This window comes from Streptopelia decaocto (assembly GCF_964273445.1).
Source record: "Streptopelia decaocto genome assembly, chromosome: 1".
NCBI classification, from domain to species: domain Eukaryota; kingdom Metazoa; phylum Chordata; class Aves; order Columbiformes; family Columbidae; genus Streptopelia; species Streptopelia decaocto.
In genome coordinates, this window is record NC_138663.1 from 44165404 (window position 1) to 44181385 (window position 15982).

General features: G+C 36.3%; 1 protein-coding gene across 4 annotated transcripts in view; it reads left to right on the plus strand.

Moving 5' to 3' along the window:
- The window catches only part of ANKS1B (ankyrin repeat and sterile alpha motif domain containing 1B), a gene marked incomplete at both ends in the record, with an annotated part of 433162 nt that overhangs the window by 158498 nt on the left and 258682 nt on the right, over nucleotides 1-15982 (plus strand). For all 4 annotated transcript variants that reach the window (XM_082076086.1, XM_082076094.1, XM_082076095.1 and 1 more), the window contains one exon: nucleotides 11032-11212. In XM_082076086.1, coding sequence (XP_081932212.1) covers nucleotides 11032-11212 — 181 coding nt within the window. The remainder of the gene's footprint in view (nucleotides 1-11031; nucleotides 11213-15982) is intronic.

Consider the following 15982-nt stretch of genomic DNA (forward strand, 5'->3'; position numbering starts at 1 on the left):
CAGATCTCAGGGGCAGTAATAAGTTCAGTGCTGCAGTGCCACCCACCTCAACTGCTTCCAGTCCTGAAGCTAGAACACTGAATAGTAAATGAGGGATCTGTGTGCTCTTTTATCTGTGCTCCTTACCTGTGGCTTCTACTTCTGATCTAAGATTTTGCAAATACATGTTTGTTTCCAAATTTTCACAAGGTCAGTCTCTGAAAAAGATAGTTGATTGACTATTTACATATATGCAGATAAGAAACAAACAATTTATTTCAGGGTTTGACTGACTTGATAATTTTTTTCCAGATTTTCCAGACAAGTCTTAGTAAATTTATAACTCAGGAATTGCTAGTTAATGAACACTTCAAAAAGTAATACAGTTTAAAGACATAATACTAACAGCTCATGGGGGAAAAAACTGAGATGCGGTAGGAGACCAAGTAGGTTAATGAGTTAACTAAAATCCTCTGAGGTTTTAGGCTTTCAAAGTTTAACTTAGTTATGTTGGTACATATAGTAAAATATAACTTATGTTATCAGACATAAATTTTAGAAAGGGATAGTAAAACTGAACTTGTTCTACTACAATTGCAATAGCTCCCAGTCCGGATGAAGCCTGAAAAAAATTAGGCTGCATGTGTGTCGAGGGTTAAGATTGCGGGGTGACAATAAAACCCTGGCAGATGTATTGGTAACCTCCTCTCCCCCCCCACTTCCCCCTTTTTCTTCCTCCCTCTCCCCCCTTCCCACTCAGGACAGGCGATCGGGAGGGAAAGAAGAACAGAGAGAAGAGAGTTGGAAAAATTAAAGATGTTTTACTAATGCTACTAATAAGAATAGAGAAAATAATACAAAATATACAAAACCAATCTTGAAAGTCTCAGCAACTGCAGAGCCAGCCACCAAAGTCCTGGATTAGACTCTGCAGCCAACCGGAGCTGGATTCAGTCTGTCACTAGGCCTCAGTTCGCAGGGATGAGTAGCAAGATCCTCTCCTAATGTCAGCCATAAGGAAAAAGGGACGAGATCCTTGTGATCTCCCACTTTTATATGAAGTGTTCACGTGAATGGAATGTTATACACAGTTGGTCAGTTTCTTAGTCACTTGTTTCTCGTCGCCCCTCTCGCGAGATGTCCATCCATGCTTATCAATAAGTTTGCATTCCATTGCTAGGTTTACCAAAACATGTGTCTGGTTCTCCAGGAAAATGCAGTTAATATGAAGGCTTTAGCTGACAGGCAAAACTCACTGAAAGAGAAACTTGTTTTTTTAACAAAACCAGGACAATGTGATGCTTTGTGTGTTTTTTGTATTAGACACTCCATTTAATAAGACTCTCCTTATTTATTTGTTCAGCTCCATTTGAACAAATAAGCGATATACATCGAGGGGGGAAAGAGCACCTTTTTTCGTAAGACTGTTTCTTTTGCCACTGCTATTCACTTATGGGTCATTGGCCAATTCTCATTGAATTCCAACTTCTCACCTTTTAAATTCTGTATTAAATGTAGTTCAGAATTTACATATTCTCTTCTTGACTTTTTAAGATATATTTCAAACAGCTAACTGTAGGTACAGCTTTTGATGTCTGAATGTGGATTATTTCAAAGTAACTTGAATTTAATCCATCATGAATTTATATTTTTCCTATTTTATGTGAATAACTGAATACCTTGGGAGTGTTATTTCAGTGATATAAAGAGGGCTTCTGATGGAAATACAAAGGAACAGAAAATTTCAGTGTTTCTGACATAATGAAATTTCATCATCTTGTTCTTGCTGGTTTTACTGCTAAGATGTGCAGTAACCAGTTCATTAAAATATGGGTGTTTTTTCTTGTGGGTTTGGATGTGCTGTCTTTACTTTAGTCATAATTTTTTTTTTTCTATTTATCCTTTTTAACCTCTTCAAACAAAGTTACAATTCCATCTATGGTTCATTGTTCCTCTGGCTAAGACATCTAGCAGTATAATAGAAGATAATAGTGTAAATATTAGAAGACAGAATTAGTTGTCTCATTTTTCTGCATGCAGCAATAGAATCTTGCAGGACACCTGTAGCCTCTGATAGACCTGTCCCACTTGTTTGGGCTACCAGGTGTGCCTTGCTTAATGTGCAACTATTTTGTGTATGCACAGTGAGTCTGGCATAACTATGTAGATGTAGTTCTTCTAGGCATAGGGAAAGACAGGGACCATGACATTCCACCCCCTGTAGCAGCCCGGACATAAATGTGCAGACCAGCTATAGGACATTTGTGCTCCAGAAACACTCTAGCTGACCTAAAAAGTGACAGTACTTTATATACAAGGAAATTATCTCTCATCCTTTTTGGACTTAGATGCATGAATTACTTTGAACTAAACCAAGCAAAATCATCTTAGAGGCAGCTCTGGAAATAAACAGTTCTGGAAAATTTTCAGAATTAATTGTTCCATAAACAGGATTTTGAATTGGATTAGTGTCACTGTTTCCCTGTGGTGAAATAACCCTTCTTCCTCTCCTCTGTCAACACTCCACTACTGTACCCTTAGTTCTTCCCCAGTGAAATGCATCCCTTGGCATACTTTGGTTGAGTTGGTACATGCCTGTCTCTGCAAACTTCATGAAATCCTCACTGCAGGCTGTTGCACCAGTCCATAAACGCGATGCATCTACTGAACTGGTTTTGTGACACAAAAAGTCTGCTTTGTTGCTCTTTACTGTAAAAAGGAGGGCTGGGGAACACAGTTATGCAATAGATTCTCACCACTTACTTTCTGAATGAGATCACAGGACAGCTGGGCTGTAAGGATCTTCTTTCTCCTCTGAACAGCTTTCCGTGTTGCGCCCAAGTTACAACATGCTCAGCCAGGCAGGAAATAACTAGGAAAATCACCATGGAGAAATACCGTGCAGGCCTGCTATGCTTCCTGTTTGGGTGCACACTTATTTTTTGGGTATGTTTTGGTGCTGGACTTTGTGCAACCGCGTGCTGTGTCTATGTTTAGCACAAGAGACAAATAAGACTTAAAAAAGACTTTACTGAGAGTTATGATTTTTGAGGGGATCAAACCCATCCTTTCCAAGGTAAAAGCCACCCCTTTGTACATGATTTTATGAAATTCTGGAAAGTGCTGAACTTTTGAAAGGCGCTGAGTGTTCCCAAAATGCACTAAAATAAAGATGTATTTAACAGTCCACAGGTGGGCAGATTCAGCCCTCATCATTAGTGTGCCTGGTCTGGAAATCTCCCCTGTGTTTTGTAGTGTTTCCAAGGCTTCAGATACCCATTAGGGCTGCAAGCACTTCAAGATAGTTGGCAGCAGTCAATGACCTTGATTCTAGGTAGAGAGATGTATTTCAGAAATTTTTATATATATATATATATATATATTTGTTTGTATACCTTTTAAGTGTTCATGTAAATGTACTGCACACAGTTCGATATCTTCTCATTCTAATGATGTTGAAATGAATAAACAAAGAATCAAACAGATAAATAAAGCTCCTAAATAGACCTTAAAAAAAAAAAAAAAAAGAAAGAAAGAAAAAAGAAAAGAAACCAAATAAAAGATATGCTGTAAATGCTATTAAGATGTAGTTAGCAATTCACCTATTTCTTTCCGAAAACAGGACAGACAATATAAAAATCTGTTATTCTGAAATGCTGAGTTCCATTTACAAAAAGGCTATGGTTGCAATTGTCTCACAGGACTGATTGCCCCTGCCCCTCCCATTTTACCGCAGAATTAATGGGTAGAAGAAAAGTAACAGCTCCAGAGAAGGATATTTTTTAAAAAAATCCCTTAGGGCATTGTGACTACTTAGTAACAACATTAACCAAAGTATTATTAAAGAGATGCATTGTAGAAGATCTCCTTTGACAAGTAACTATAAAACATAATTCTATTTAGATTATTTTAATTAGAGCTGAGACAATATGAAAACATAAACACATCTACCCAATACACAGTGCTAATGAAAACAGCAAACAGTATGTGTGAGTGCATTTAATTGCAGTTCAACGGGATACTAAAGCACAAGTATAAATTAAAGTAGAACACTCATTATTGTCAGGAGTGTTATGTTTTTAGAATATCACTTCTACATGCATATGTTTACTTGGCTGAAGTTGGTTGCCTATGTCTCTAGGTTGTTTCCTGATTCAATATAAGCAAAAATCATACATAAGATTAGAATACTTTTCATAGCTGAACTTGTAACAGACCCAGTTGGTGAAATCCTGAGCATAAAAGTAGTTCAGATGCCAAAAGGTAGGTTTGTACATCTACACTAGTAAAATAAGCTGCTGAGCTCTGGAAGGTTGTCATCTATACTGTTCAATTCTTAACGTAGTCCTGGGCATAGTTTTGGTCCTGTACAATTCTCCCTCTCCAGAAGTGTAGGAATAATGGTGTATCTTCAAAATCTGATGACATCTGTCGAAGAGGGAAATGACTACAAACGTGTTACAGTTTTTAGCATTCAGGACTGCTATACCTCACAAACAATAGGTTTGCAATTAAAACGAAGGCAGAAGCCAAGGAAAATGGAAACTCGGAGAAGATTAGTTCTTTTCCTTATTTATTCCTAGTCTGATTTGTCATCTGATATAAGACCAGGGGTGGAAGATGGAAGAGGAGCAGCAGCCCCCTGATGTTTAGTTACTTACTCCAATGGAGAACTAAGGAGGAGCTATTATAACAGGCACAGAGAACTCTAGAACCACAGGAACAGAAAGCACTTCGTATACATGGTACCTAGATTCACATTGCATGACTTTCTAACCACAGGCTACAGGGAGGAGCTGCCCTCCTTGAGTGTGTCACTACTGGTGAAATGATCAATATATGCTGATGGGCCCTGAGATTTATTTTAAAGAAGTAAGCACTTGCTGCTCATGCAGGATGAAAGAGGCGTCTTTCTTTAAATTAAAAATCAATGAAACAGAAATTCCTTGGACTTAGGCACTATGATGCCATTAAAAAGGAATTTAGTTTTAAAATGCATTTAGTAATGAAAAGGATCTGCAGTTAAATAACAGTAAGAACTTTTATTTATTGCTGGTTTTTCTTTAATTCCCATGAGCTTTTAAGTTCCCTGTTGTGGCTGCTTGCAATAAACTAAATTAAGATGTTGAGAAGTAAAAACAAGAATGTCAAGACAGGTGCTGAAACTGCCTATACATTATTTTTAATTGTAGTCATAATTTAAGATAAGGTTAAATGAAATGAAAAAATTCAAAAATTAGATTGCCTTAAGATTACCTTATTAAAAAGACAATGTATCTTCAGCTTGTTTAACATGGTATTTTGAGGCTTGACAGAATAATTTATTCAGGGGTCTAGTAACAGTTCAGTGCAATCTTTCACTTGTAGGTGACACAGATGAATCAAACCCAGATCCATTGTAATCTCCAGTTTTTGCAGTTTCAAGGCCACTTGATCATCTTATTTCAGATCCAATAAATCAAATAACTCTCGGCAGCAGCATTTACTGATGAGAATGTGTCAGACCTGCTGATTTCTGCATATCAAAACTGAGGTAGTGAGGACAGGAATAAGTGAAGAAGCCTGTCTTCTCACAGGCTGTATTTTACCAACAAAAATATTAACATTATGGGATTTTATGTAAGTGTACATGAACAAAAGAGACAAAGAGAGAAACAGAGATGGTATGTTGAGATGTTGAGACAGAAGACAGAGACTAAGAAATTTAAAAAGTGATGTGAAAGTTGTATTTGAAAGGGGGGGCAGAGGTTTAAATTGGATACATTGAAGGACAATGAGAGGGATGTAGTGACTGATGAAGTCAGTGGGAGATAGGACCATTAGGGAGTTCATTTGAGAGACCTTGATAACAAAACCACAGAAAAAGCAGAGAAGCAAGTTTTGGAAGACTAAATAGAACTGGAAGCAGCTTGGGTACTGTGAAGGGTGTTTTAGAGTAAAATAAGTTGTTTTGGAGGGAATATAACACTAGACAGGAGAAAACTGAGAAAAATAAAGGAGTGAAAGGGAAGATGAATGTGTAGAAAGAGAATGTGATCTTAAGAAAGAAGGAAGCTAGAGAAAGGAAAATTCCTGTAGTAGGACTGAGTTCATCAGAGAATTAGAAGAATCAAATCATCTGAGCAGGTACCAAATAAGGGATTTATGTGTCCACTTGGTTACACTCATACTGTGTTATGCATGTGAGATGAGCCTGGAGAAGGGGCTACAGCCTCTTACTTCCTTTAGTAAGTCTGTATTTTATGTGCTAGCTAGAATTTGAGAACACAGGTTCACTTCTCTGTTCTATCATACATTTTCTACATGCTATAAGCCAACTGAAACCAGTTTTTACATTATGTAGGGAAGCTGCAATTTGGCAGGAGCACTGCAGAGTGTCCTCTAATCTCATTGGTTCTCAGTGATTTAATGAGCTGCACATCCCTTTGGAAAGGTCTCTACCGTAGTTCAGCACCTGTAAAATGGGGCTAATAGCTCTGCCATAGTGCAAAGGAGCATTGTGAGAATTAATTCTTTAAAGATTGTGATGGTGCTACGTACACAAATCCAAAGGATAAGAGAAGGTGAAGTCATAGCTTGTACTGCAGAGGACTCCGAAGTTAGATAAACATTTTTATGTTAAATTGAGAATGGAATTTTGCCCTAGCCCCTCTGCTAAATGTTATGTTAAGTATATGAATGATCCCTTACATGCTCATAGTGTTACATGTGAGTCATGGCAGCCTTGAATATTCATGGGAGCATTAAATAAGTTCTTACTTGCCTTTTAAACAGAAAGGCAATTCAGTATGTGTATTTTGATGCCTCTCCTTATTTGCAGTGTTCAAAGTGGTATCTTTCATTGGTAGATGTTTGCTACTGACATGAAAATATGAAAATATTCTTCATATCACACCTGATTTAAAAGTTATTTATATCTTGTTATTGCAATATCTTTAAAGATTTACATTGATTTATTTTGGCCTTTGTACTGATGATAAGGTCTATTCATTAGCCTGATTTAGTATGCTGTTTTAGGATAGTGTAGGGTTTTCTAGGTTGGTATCATCACAATTGAAATGGTAGTCATGAAGAAACATTTTGAAGTAAACAAAGCCAATTACTAGAGATATTTATACATAAGTAAATTAAATACATTAATGTAATGAATAAAGTACATCTACTTAAGGAGACATCTGCGTGTGGTTATGTAGCATACTTAGTGAGGTGAAGTCAAGCTGTAAGTAAGCTATGATTTCACAAAGGTTATCTAAGTGCATGCAGACTTTCTGAGTAGTATGAGGCAAACATGTAATGACTGACAAAGCTGGCTTTGGTACAAAGCCTAAAGGAAACCTCATCTCTTTGGGACAGAGTTTTGTGTTTGCACAATCTCCACAGCTATAAAACCTTCACCCCCTGACTTCATTGGTATTCCATATAGTAAATAATCTTCTTAGAATTATTCAGGGCCTATCTGGGGACATCTTGGTAAATATAATTTAAAAGTGGCTTTGGCAGGTGCAATCCAGAAAACCAAGGTACAAGACTCTAGTAAGTGACTTGTTAATTGCTGGCTACAAATTCTGCCAATAAGACTGGAATTTGTCTCCAGATTCTATAATAACAAGGGAAGTAAGTTATCCAGTGCGTCTACATGTGAGCTAGAGGTGGGATTCAGTCTGTACGTAAGATTCTTTGTCTGATTCGGATATCTGATCTCCTGTCATGCTTAGCAGAGGTGTAAGATTCAATTCAGTTACTAAAAATAAGCATCTAATGTCATTTGGGGTGCCATAAATGTGTCTTTGACATGCATGTGTAGGCTGTGATATATAACACAGGACCTACATAGGGGAGAACTACACTCTTCTGGATGGCAGCTGAAGGCCAGGTGGGGTGCCCCAGCGCATCTCCAGTGATGGCAGATACATGTATTAAGGCAAGTGACCAGGGTGAGGTGAATTGTTCTCTGGACTCTATTGGTTGTATTGACTAGATCTCTGTTGACTGTAATGGGAGCTTAGATACCCAGTATAGATATAAACAGCTATGTTATTAATTTAGTTATCTAAATCTGGAACAGAATTATCCTAAGTGTAGAAATAATCCATTTTTTTTCTACCATCTTTGTGCAAACTGTACTTTAGAGAGACACAGGCAGAGGCATGCAGTCAACACAAACTGGTTTACTGCATCTCTCTTGGCATATATTAATGAACAACTAACATAATGTAACAACATAACATTTTACAGGACCCAGCAAAGGTGCAAAAGGCTCCTCTAGTTAGCTACAAAGGCTCAGATGCTAGATTCCTGTGTAATTATGTAGAAAAATTATTGGCGCATGTTGACAGATGGACCTTGTTAACTCCAGACAATATAGCAGAAGTGTTATGCTGTAGAGCACTAGAGGCTGTGTGAGATTCTGTACAAAATCCTTAGACTGGAAAAATGTATTAAACTGAGATATGTTTCTCTGAATTAATAATAATAATGTCAAAGCTCAAAATAATACAGGAGATATTTTGTATTTGCATTTTGACATGAGCAGACAGAAAACATGTTTCTAGCTTCCATAATCATCTTTGAAAATCACTCTCGATTTCTATCACTAACCTGTGTCTCCAGAGCAAGTCATAGCTATTTCTTGATGGACCTTTTTTTAAAATCTGTGAGCACTTGCAAAGTAACTGATCTGTGAAAGAAACTTCAGAAAGGTTTGGGGTTTTTTTGGTTTGTTTCACCCCTCCCAAGTTTTACCCCACCCAAGACCTTGCAAGTGTTTATTAGGAAACTTTTAAAAGATGTTAGAAGAGCTTGTAATACTACACTGAGGGGTAGTGAAACAGCTGATCAGCCTTAAGTTAGTAAAAGTCTGTATGATCCATCAGATACTGCTTTCTGATTCCAAGAAAGGGCCACCCAGGGGCTGAAGGCCTGTCTGGACAAAGGCCAGAAGCAATTCCTTTTGAAGCTGCTTGGGAAGACAGAACTGGACCTTCCCAGCTGCCCTTTTAGGTATGAACTGCCTCAGTTTAAGAATAACCAGAGATCATACACATGTTGCTTGAAGGGGCACCTTTTCAATTTAGAAGCTGAGGTCCTCCAAAACCACAACAACAGTGTTGCTTGGGAAATGCCCGGGAACATGTTTCTGAATAACTGGAGGTCTTTTTCAGTCTTAGAAATAATTAGGTCATTGATGAATTTGTTGTCTAGCAAAAGTGTGCAGTTTAGGTTTAATTAATACACATTAATATTTTTCGTCTGATCAGAGAGTTGTTTTGGCTCAGGTCCCAAACAATGACTTTTAACCAGACTGTTTGATGTTGGAGTCTGTCCCTGTTCATCGAACCCTCCCATGAAATTACTAGCCCTAGGTGTCAGCCTTTCAAAGCAGAAGCTGTTTTTAATTATTAAAGCAAGTAAATCCCCTCAATAGACCATAGATGAGCTCCAGATGAATGCCCAAATTTACCCTTTGCAATTTTTCTCAGATTTAACAGGACACAGTTAATTCATATGGTGCCCAACACGACTTTAACAATCAACGCTATACAAACCTAAGTCTATTTTTTCGTCTGACATACCAATAGAAAGAGTGAATTTTTAGTGTAAACAGTCTGGTTCTTTATTTGTAACACAAACATTGCAGGACTCATAACCTAAAAATGAAATAGACTACACACCAAATTGAAAATTACTCCACTGGGATAGACTGTATTTTAACAGGTAGTTCTAAGTAAGGTGAATAGCTTCGTGGTTCAAGGATGTTCTTATTACTCCCAGGGCAGTAATTTGGTCTTGACACTAGTAAGTACCAAATTCTTGACCTTTGCAAATATTCTGATCTGTTAAGCTTGGCATGCTAAAACAAGAAAAGTTAAAGCACCCTTTACTCTCTTTTTTCTATTTACTTTTCCCAGCTTTGTCATCTAAAGCAGCAGTTCCTGAGGTATATATCTCAGGATATATATTTTATGTATATATAAAATGCATGAAATAAATATACAGATAGCTATACATCTGGATGCAGGGCCTCCTGTGTTTTGGAGGAGGCATTTAATGTTTCAGGTCATTGGCCTTGAAACATCAAGGAGCATCGTGGGATTAGGATATTTTGCCTATGGAGCCAGATGAGTGCTGTGACAGACTTTAGCATGACATAGCCAACCATCAGTGGTCTGTGGCTTATAGTCCACCACACCGATCACTAAGGTTACAAGTAGTGCAGAGCAATGAGAACAGATCTGTGTAGAGAAAGCTGTTGCTGACCTGATGATCAGACTATATAGGTTTCATTGGTTTTAATTTAGGTTTGCTTTAGTCTGGTCCTATGGTCAAAGGCCATAAGGAGTTGAAGCACATTTTGTACAGTCTATATCGTACCTTATGGTGTAGACCCACCCAAAAAGAGTGAGTTTCTCACACTCTGCAGCTGCTCTGCAGTCTAAGGCAGAGCCTTTAAATGGGGTCAATGCAGAGGTCCACTTCAAAAGTAAGTGTTTGATACAAACTAGTATCAAGTTTTTCGCTGTTCTTTGAAAACTCATGAAGAAATTTTGATTTTCATGTTTCTTTTTTTAAGCTTTTAGACATGTCAGTCTTTGAATATTTAAGGCAGCCCTTCATAAATTGCATGAACAGCAGAGGGTTGCATTTGAGTGATGAGTGCTTGTTATTATTTTGTAAATTTCTTTATACAGGCATCAGCGGTCTAATTGTTTTGCAAGATGTACCCAGCAATGCAGCTGGTGAAGAGCTCCCTTTCTTATCAAAAGATGATTGAAATTATTACATGCAAGGCTGTAAAACCCTATTTTATTTTGAATTAAATTGATTAGAATGAAGACATGCATTTATTTCTAATGAAGATTGATCTACATATTGGAAGAAAATTATCTCTACATTACCACAGCTTGTCGTATGAAATGATTTTTACTAGTACTATTTAAACCAAATAAAAACAGTAAAAAGAGAGAAATCCTGGGTAAATTTATTAAAAGTCAAGTAATGAAAACTATACAAAACGTCTGTATTCTTCATGCCAAACTTCTGTTTTTCTTGTAGCCCAAGCAGCGCACATCAATAGTATCTTCTCTGGAATTTCACCGAATGAATCACAGCCACAATTATTTTGAAATCAACTCATCCATTGGCTGTACAAGTTTTATTTCTACTCCTGCAATCAGTCCAGCTAACTACTCCTTTGGATCTCTGGAACACAGTGTTGAAGAGAGAGAAGTTCCAGGTATAGAAAATAAAGCTTACTTTGCCTATCAACAAAGCTATATAAAACTATAGGTCTGTGGGGTTTAAGCTGGAGTTGCTGTTGTACTTGGTAGTGAAACACATTTATCAAAAACACACAAAATTATTCTTGATTTCTTTTTTCTGCTGCTCAACAAAGGGTTCTGGTATTTCGTGACCAATATGATTAAATTATACTTTTTCCTGAATGTTATGTTTTGAATAAACCAGATTTTGTTTTGCAGAAATACCTAGAATTTAGGTATTGTAGTTCTTGAAATTATGATGATTCAGGTACACATGTACTTTCATCCTTGAGTGGTCAGCATACTCTAATATGAATTTTAAATTGAAAAAATGTACTTAGAAATCATTATTTAACCATCAGTAAAGATGAGGAAGGGAAGATTTCTAAATAACCTGACATTATTTCTGCATTAGTTATGGGATTCTTAAAGACAAACTTTAATATATTTGCTCTGATGATAATAATTGAATAGAGTGATAGTGTGATTGTGACTGTGAAGGTTTTCTATGTATATTCAGGTTTACCTAATGAAAATGCTTTAAAAGGTATTAAAATATTTTCTTCTCAGATCAAAACTTTAAGAGCAAGAAAGTGTCAGTAAACTGTGCATTAAGCTACTTCTATCCCTTCAGATTTCATATGCAAGTTGCTTTATTTAGGCTAAACCTGAAGCAGAAGGGTATAGTATTTGGGAAAACTGATGTATTGAAATAAATGTCTGATAGCTAGTTTATATGATCTGCAGATGGAGTTATTTCTTTTAAAGGGATACTATATTTAATATTTTAATAGAAGCAGCTTACTATAAAATAAAAATAATAATACAAATGTTGAAATTCAGTACAGACCTATCAGTTGGCTTCTGTAGCATTCGTCTTCAGATGAGATGAATCTTGTACATTTCTGGTTGGTAGGGGTTGAAAATTCTGAAAACTGTTGCTTTTAGATGGTCAAAAAATCAATTTCATAGCTAGATCAAAGGAAAACTATATTGTTAAAGAACTGTTGTGAAATAAGAGTGAGATATCCTATCAGTTATGATGAAGAATGGATTGAAAAGATCAGAGGTTATTCATATTGTTTTTCATAGATTGACTGTGTCATCTTTGAAACTAAAGGATGTTCTTATATGCATGGATATAGCAAACCTTTTCAAGCCCAACTGGAAATAATGGATTTGTACGGTATCTTTCATTCCTAGTTGTAGGGTCATTTGATTCTTTAGGGTTTTGGATTTTTTGTTGTTATTGTTTTTTCTACTCTAAATTCTCTTCAGTGATTGTAATGTTATTCTGTGTAGTTGAATGATACTAAATATGTCTTGACGTTTAAAAGCAAAAATAAGAAAACAAAAATAACATTCATTGGAGTTAGATAATGAACTTCTCCAGATTTGGGCTGTTGCACAGTTCTGGTTAAGTTCTTCATCATATCTGGATTTGCTTTACTTTTATCTCCTTTGGTTAAATTTACAATGGACTGCACTCAGTAGCTTTTAATCACTGCATTTCTTTTGGTCTGAAATTGGAATGATAATCTCATGGTTATTAGAACTCTACATTTCTAATTTGTGGATGATTTGATTTAAGGATTGAGTGGAAACTGAGCTTCCCCTTGTCTCTGCCTAGAAAGCTGAGCAAAAATTAACAAAGGCAAAATGACTGATTCTGGAGTTCTGGACATCTTTTACAAGTTTCTCAAGAGTACAGTTTACCATAAGTAAATCATTCATTTACTATCAGTAAATGAAATCATTATAGTAGAAGTGCAATTCCTCCTCCTCAGATGGTTTCTATCCTAGAATTGTTTAAGCAATATATTCACTGAAAGGTTCCTTGTTCCTTTTACAGATCTACAGTGACAACAATTACAATTCATCATATGTCTTGATTATAACCCTCTGAATTGCCCACTTGTTCTGAAAATTCATGGAAGATTTGCACCTTAAAAGAATGTTTAGTTCAGTAACAGCTGAGGATTTGTGCATGTTTGAGTGTTTCCTTCTATATTATATTCTTGGGTGTTTATGTCTCTCATTTTTTTTTTTTTAAAGCATCATTGGCAAAAAGCAACTAATTATTTTTTCATGCTTATTGAGGTCAAGGGTCTTCTGGTTGACCAGAAAGAAACAATATACAGAAGGAACTCATTTTCATAGTAATTTCAGCTAATAGTTTTCTGTCGCCTTCTTCGAAACAATCAAAATGCTTTTTACGGAATTTCTAAATCAGGAACTGCCATATAAACATGGCCTTAGTATTTCCCTACTCAATTTCAGTGCTTTTTAAGGGGTTTTTTGGGGGGAAACTTGCCATGGTGCATCATCATTCAGATGAAAGTGGGAGATGCATACAACAAAATAATTATTCTAATTCTAAAATAATTATTTTACCTCTACTTCCGTGGTCTGCTACCAAAGAAGAATCTATCTCTTGTAACTTTTATAAATTAGAGAAAATTCCTCTTTATATTTGGGGATCACAGTTTTACTCTTGGTGTTTACTAGTTCCCTACAATCCCCAATTTGAAACTGGGATCGGGATTTTCAGTAAGTGTATTTTTATCAAATAAAAAAACACTGAACTCTACCACAGCACTATATTATCTGACTGACAGCATATGACTACATTTTCTGATTAATTAGCTGGAGAACAGCCCACATATAATGGTAGGCATGTGCTTTAGCTTTGGGATCAGATGGCCTTGTAGCATAAACAAAACCATTTATGTTGCCTGCATGGATGGCGGAAGATACCTCAATATCAGGTTGCATGAAACTAAAATGTAAGGATGAAGATTCTGTTATTTGTTTTGAACTTCAACTGGTGAAGAACCTGCAATAAGTTTATGGAAACTCTTTTCTCACTGTAGTATACGTAGGGCAGATTGTGAATGCAGCTTTGGCATGGCCAGTTTTCACAGCTTTATTTGCTGCAAGAACATTGACTTCATAGAAGTAAGTCAAATTCAGAGTGAATGATCATAGCATTGCATTTCACCTTAAGTTAGAGGTCAGTGGATCCAAATAATGTCAGCTACTACCGTTAAACTTTCTGTAGTAAAAGTGAGTCCACTCCGTCACACAAGGAAGCCACTATGTATGTAAATCTGTCATGGTGAGATGCTATTCATTATCTTGATCATCTGAATACATGTTTAGTAGGATTTTTGTATGACTACACAAATGAAATATTGAAGACCTGATCATTTGTGAGATGTTCCTCATATGACTTTGACCGGGTAACAAGGACCACTAGATGTGCAAGATCATTCATTCCAGAAGAGGGCAGTCCGGGCTTTCAGGCAGATGCCTCTCTAATATCATAGCTCTATGCCTTGTTATATACATCCGTGAAGTTCTTTTGAAACTGTAAATCTTAAAGACTGAGTGCGGCAAAATCGTGGCCATCTTGGTAATGTCAGCTTGGCATAATCAACACTTGCAGCAGAAACTGTCACTCTGGATTATTTTATTTTTCATTTCTGCTTGAACAGTCAGAATAATGGATCTTTCTCTAACCCATATTAACTTCATTATGTCTTCTTGTACTGAGCATAATTGGGCTGTGAAATTAAAAAGACAGTTCTGCACATGTTCTTGTTCTGTTTCAGATCAGAAAATAGATCTGTACTCAGATGCACGTATGCACAAAAATGTCAGCAGTTGTCTGTAGGTAAACACATTGTAATCAATTTTCAGTCCATGAATATCTTTACATTTTCAGTAAATTCTGTATACCACTCATTGTAAAACAGCATACAGTTTTTCTTGCATCTTGGTGTGGTACCTAAAGGTATTTACTGAGTTTCTCTCTTAGTTATAGAGTTTGTTTCCACTGTAGGACCTTAATGTAGTTCTTACTTTTTTTACATGCCTTGTTTTCTGACTTTCTGAGTAACATTATTTCATTTATCTAAGAAGGCTACATTGTTCTTAGGACAACCCAGAATGTACAATTTGAGAATTCAATCTTTAAAATGTGGACTAACATCTTTTCTCTTCTACAATGAAAGAGCAATATTTGAGTCCCACCTTAGGTTTCTTTTAGAAGTGTCCTCAGATCTTTCTTTAAAGTAAATATCTGATCACATTGTTTTGTCTCACAAGCCTGATTTTTCTGAAGCAAAAGCAGCTCTACACTTCAAAATAAGCTTGCAGTTTTACCTTTCTTTTTCATGGCTGCTAGAAAGTATTAGAAACTTGGTTCAGAGGTCTGGTCTAAAATTCCTGGTTCTGCTGCCTTTCTAGTTACAGTCAAATTTTATTCTGCTGCAGGAATGTTCCTTTATGTGACATTAGCAAAGCTGCTATTTGAGGTAGGTCACATATTTGTCAACATTACATTCATATTTAAATATCTGATTTATTAAGATCAGTTATGGAAAGATCGCACTGTAAAGTCTATGTAGACTCTTCAAGCCTAGTTTCTTCAATTATGAAAAAGTTTTGGAATTACTAGAAGTGAAACATAAAATAAAGGAAGGTAAAGAAAAAAGAAAAAACCTTTTATTGCTAGAGGGTGTTTTTAGGTGTGCTATATGTAAGTTCATGGCACACCGTCTTTGTCTGTTAACAATACCTCACTAATTACCAAAAGAACACGTGGTTTTCCAGTGACAGAGAAAGGGGAAAATACTAGCATGTAATGAAATAACCATACTTGACAAATGCTGGTAAATAAAGCTTTTCCATCTCCTGCGTATGGACACCTGCACCTCCAGTGAGGAAACATCTGAAAAACC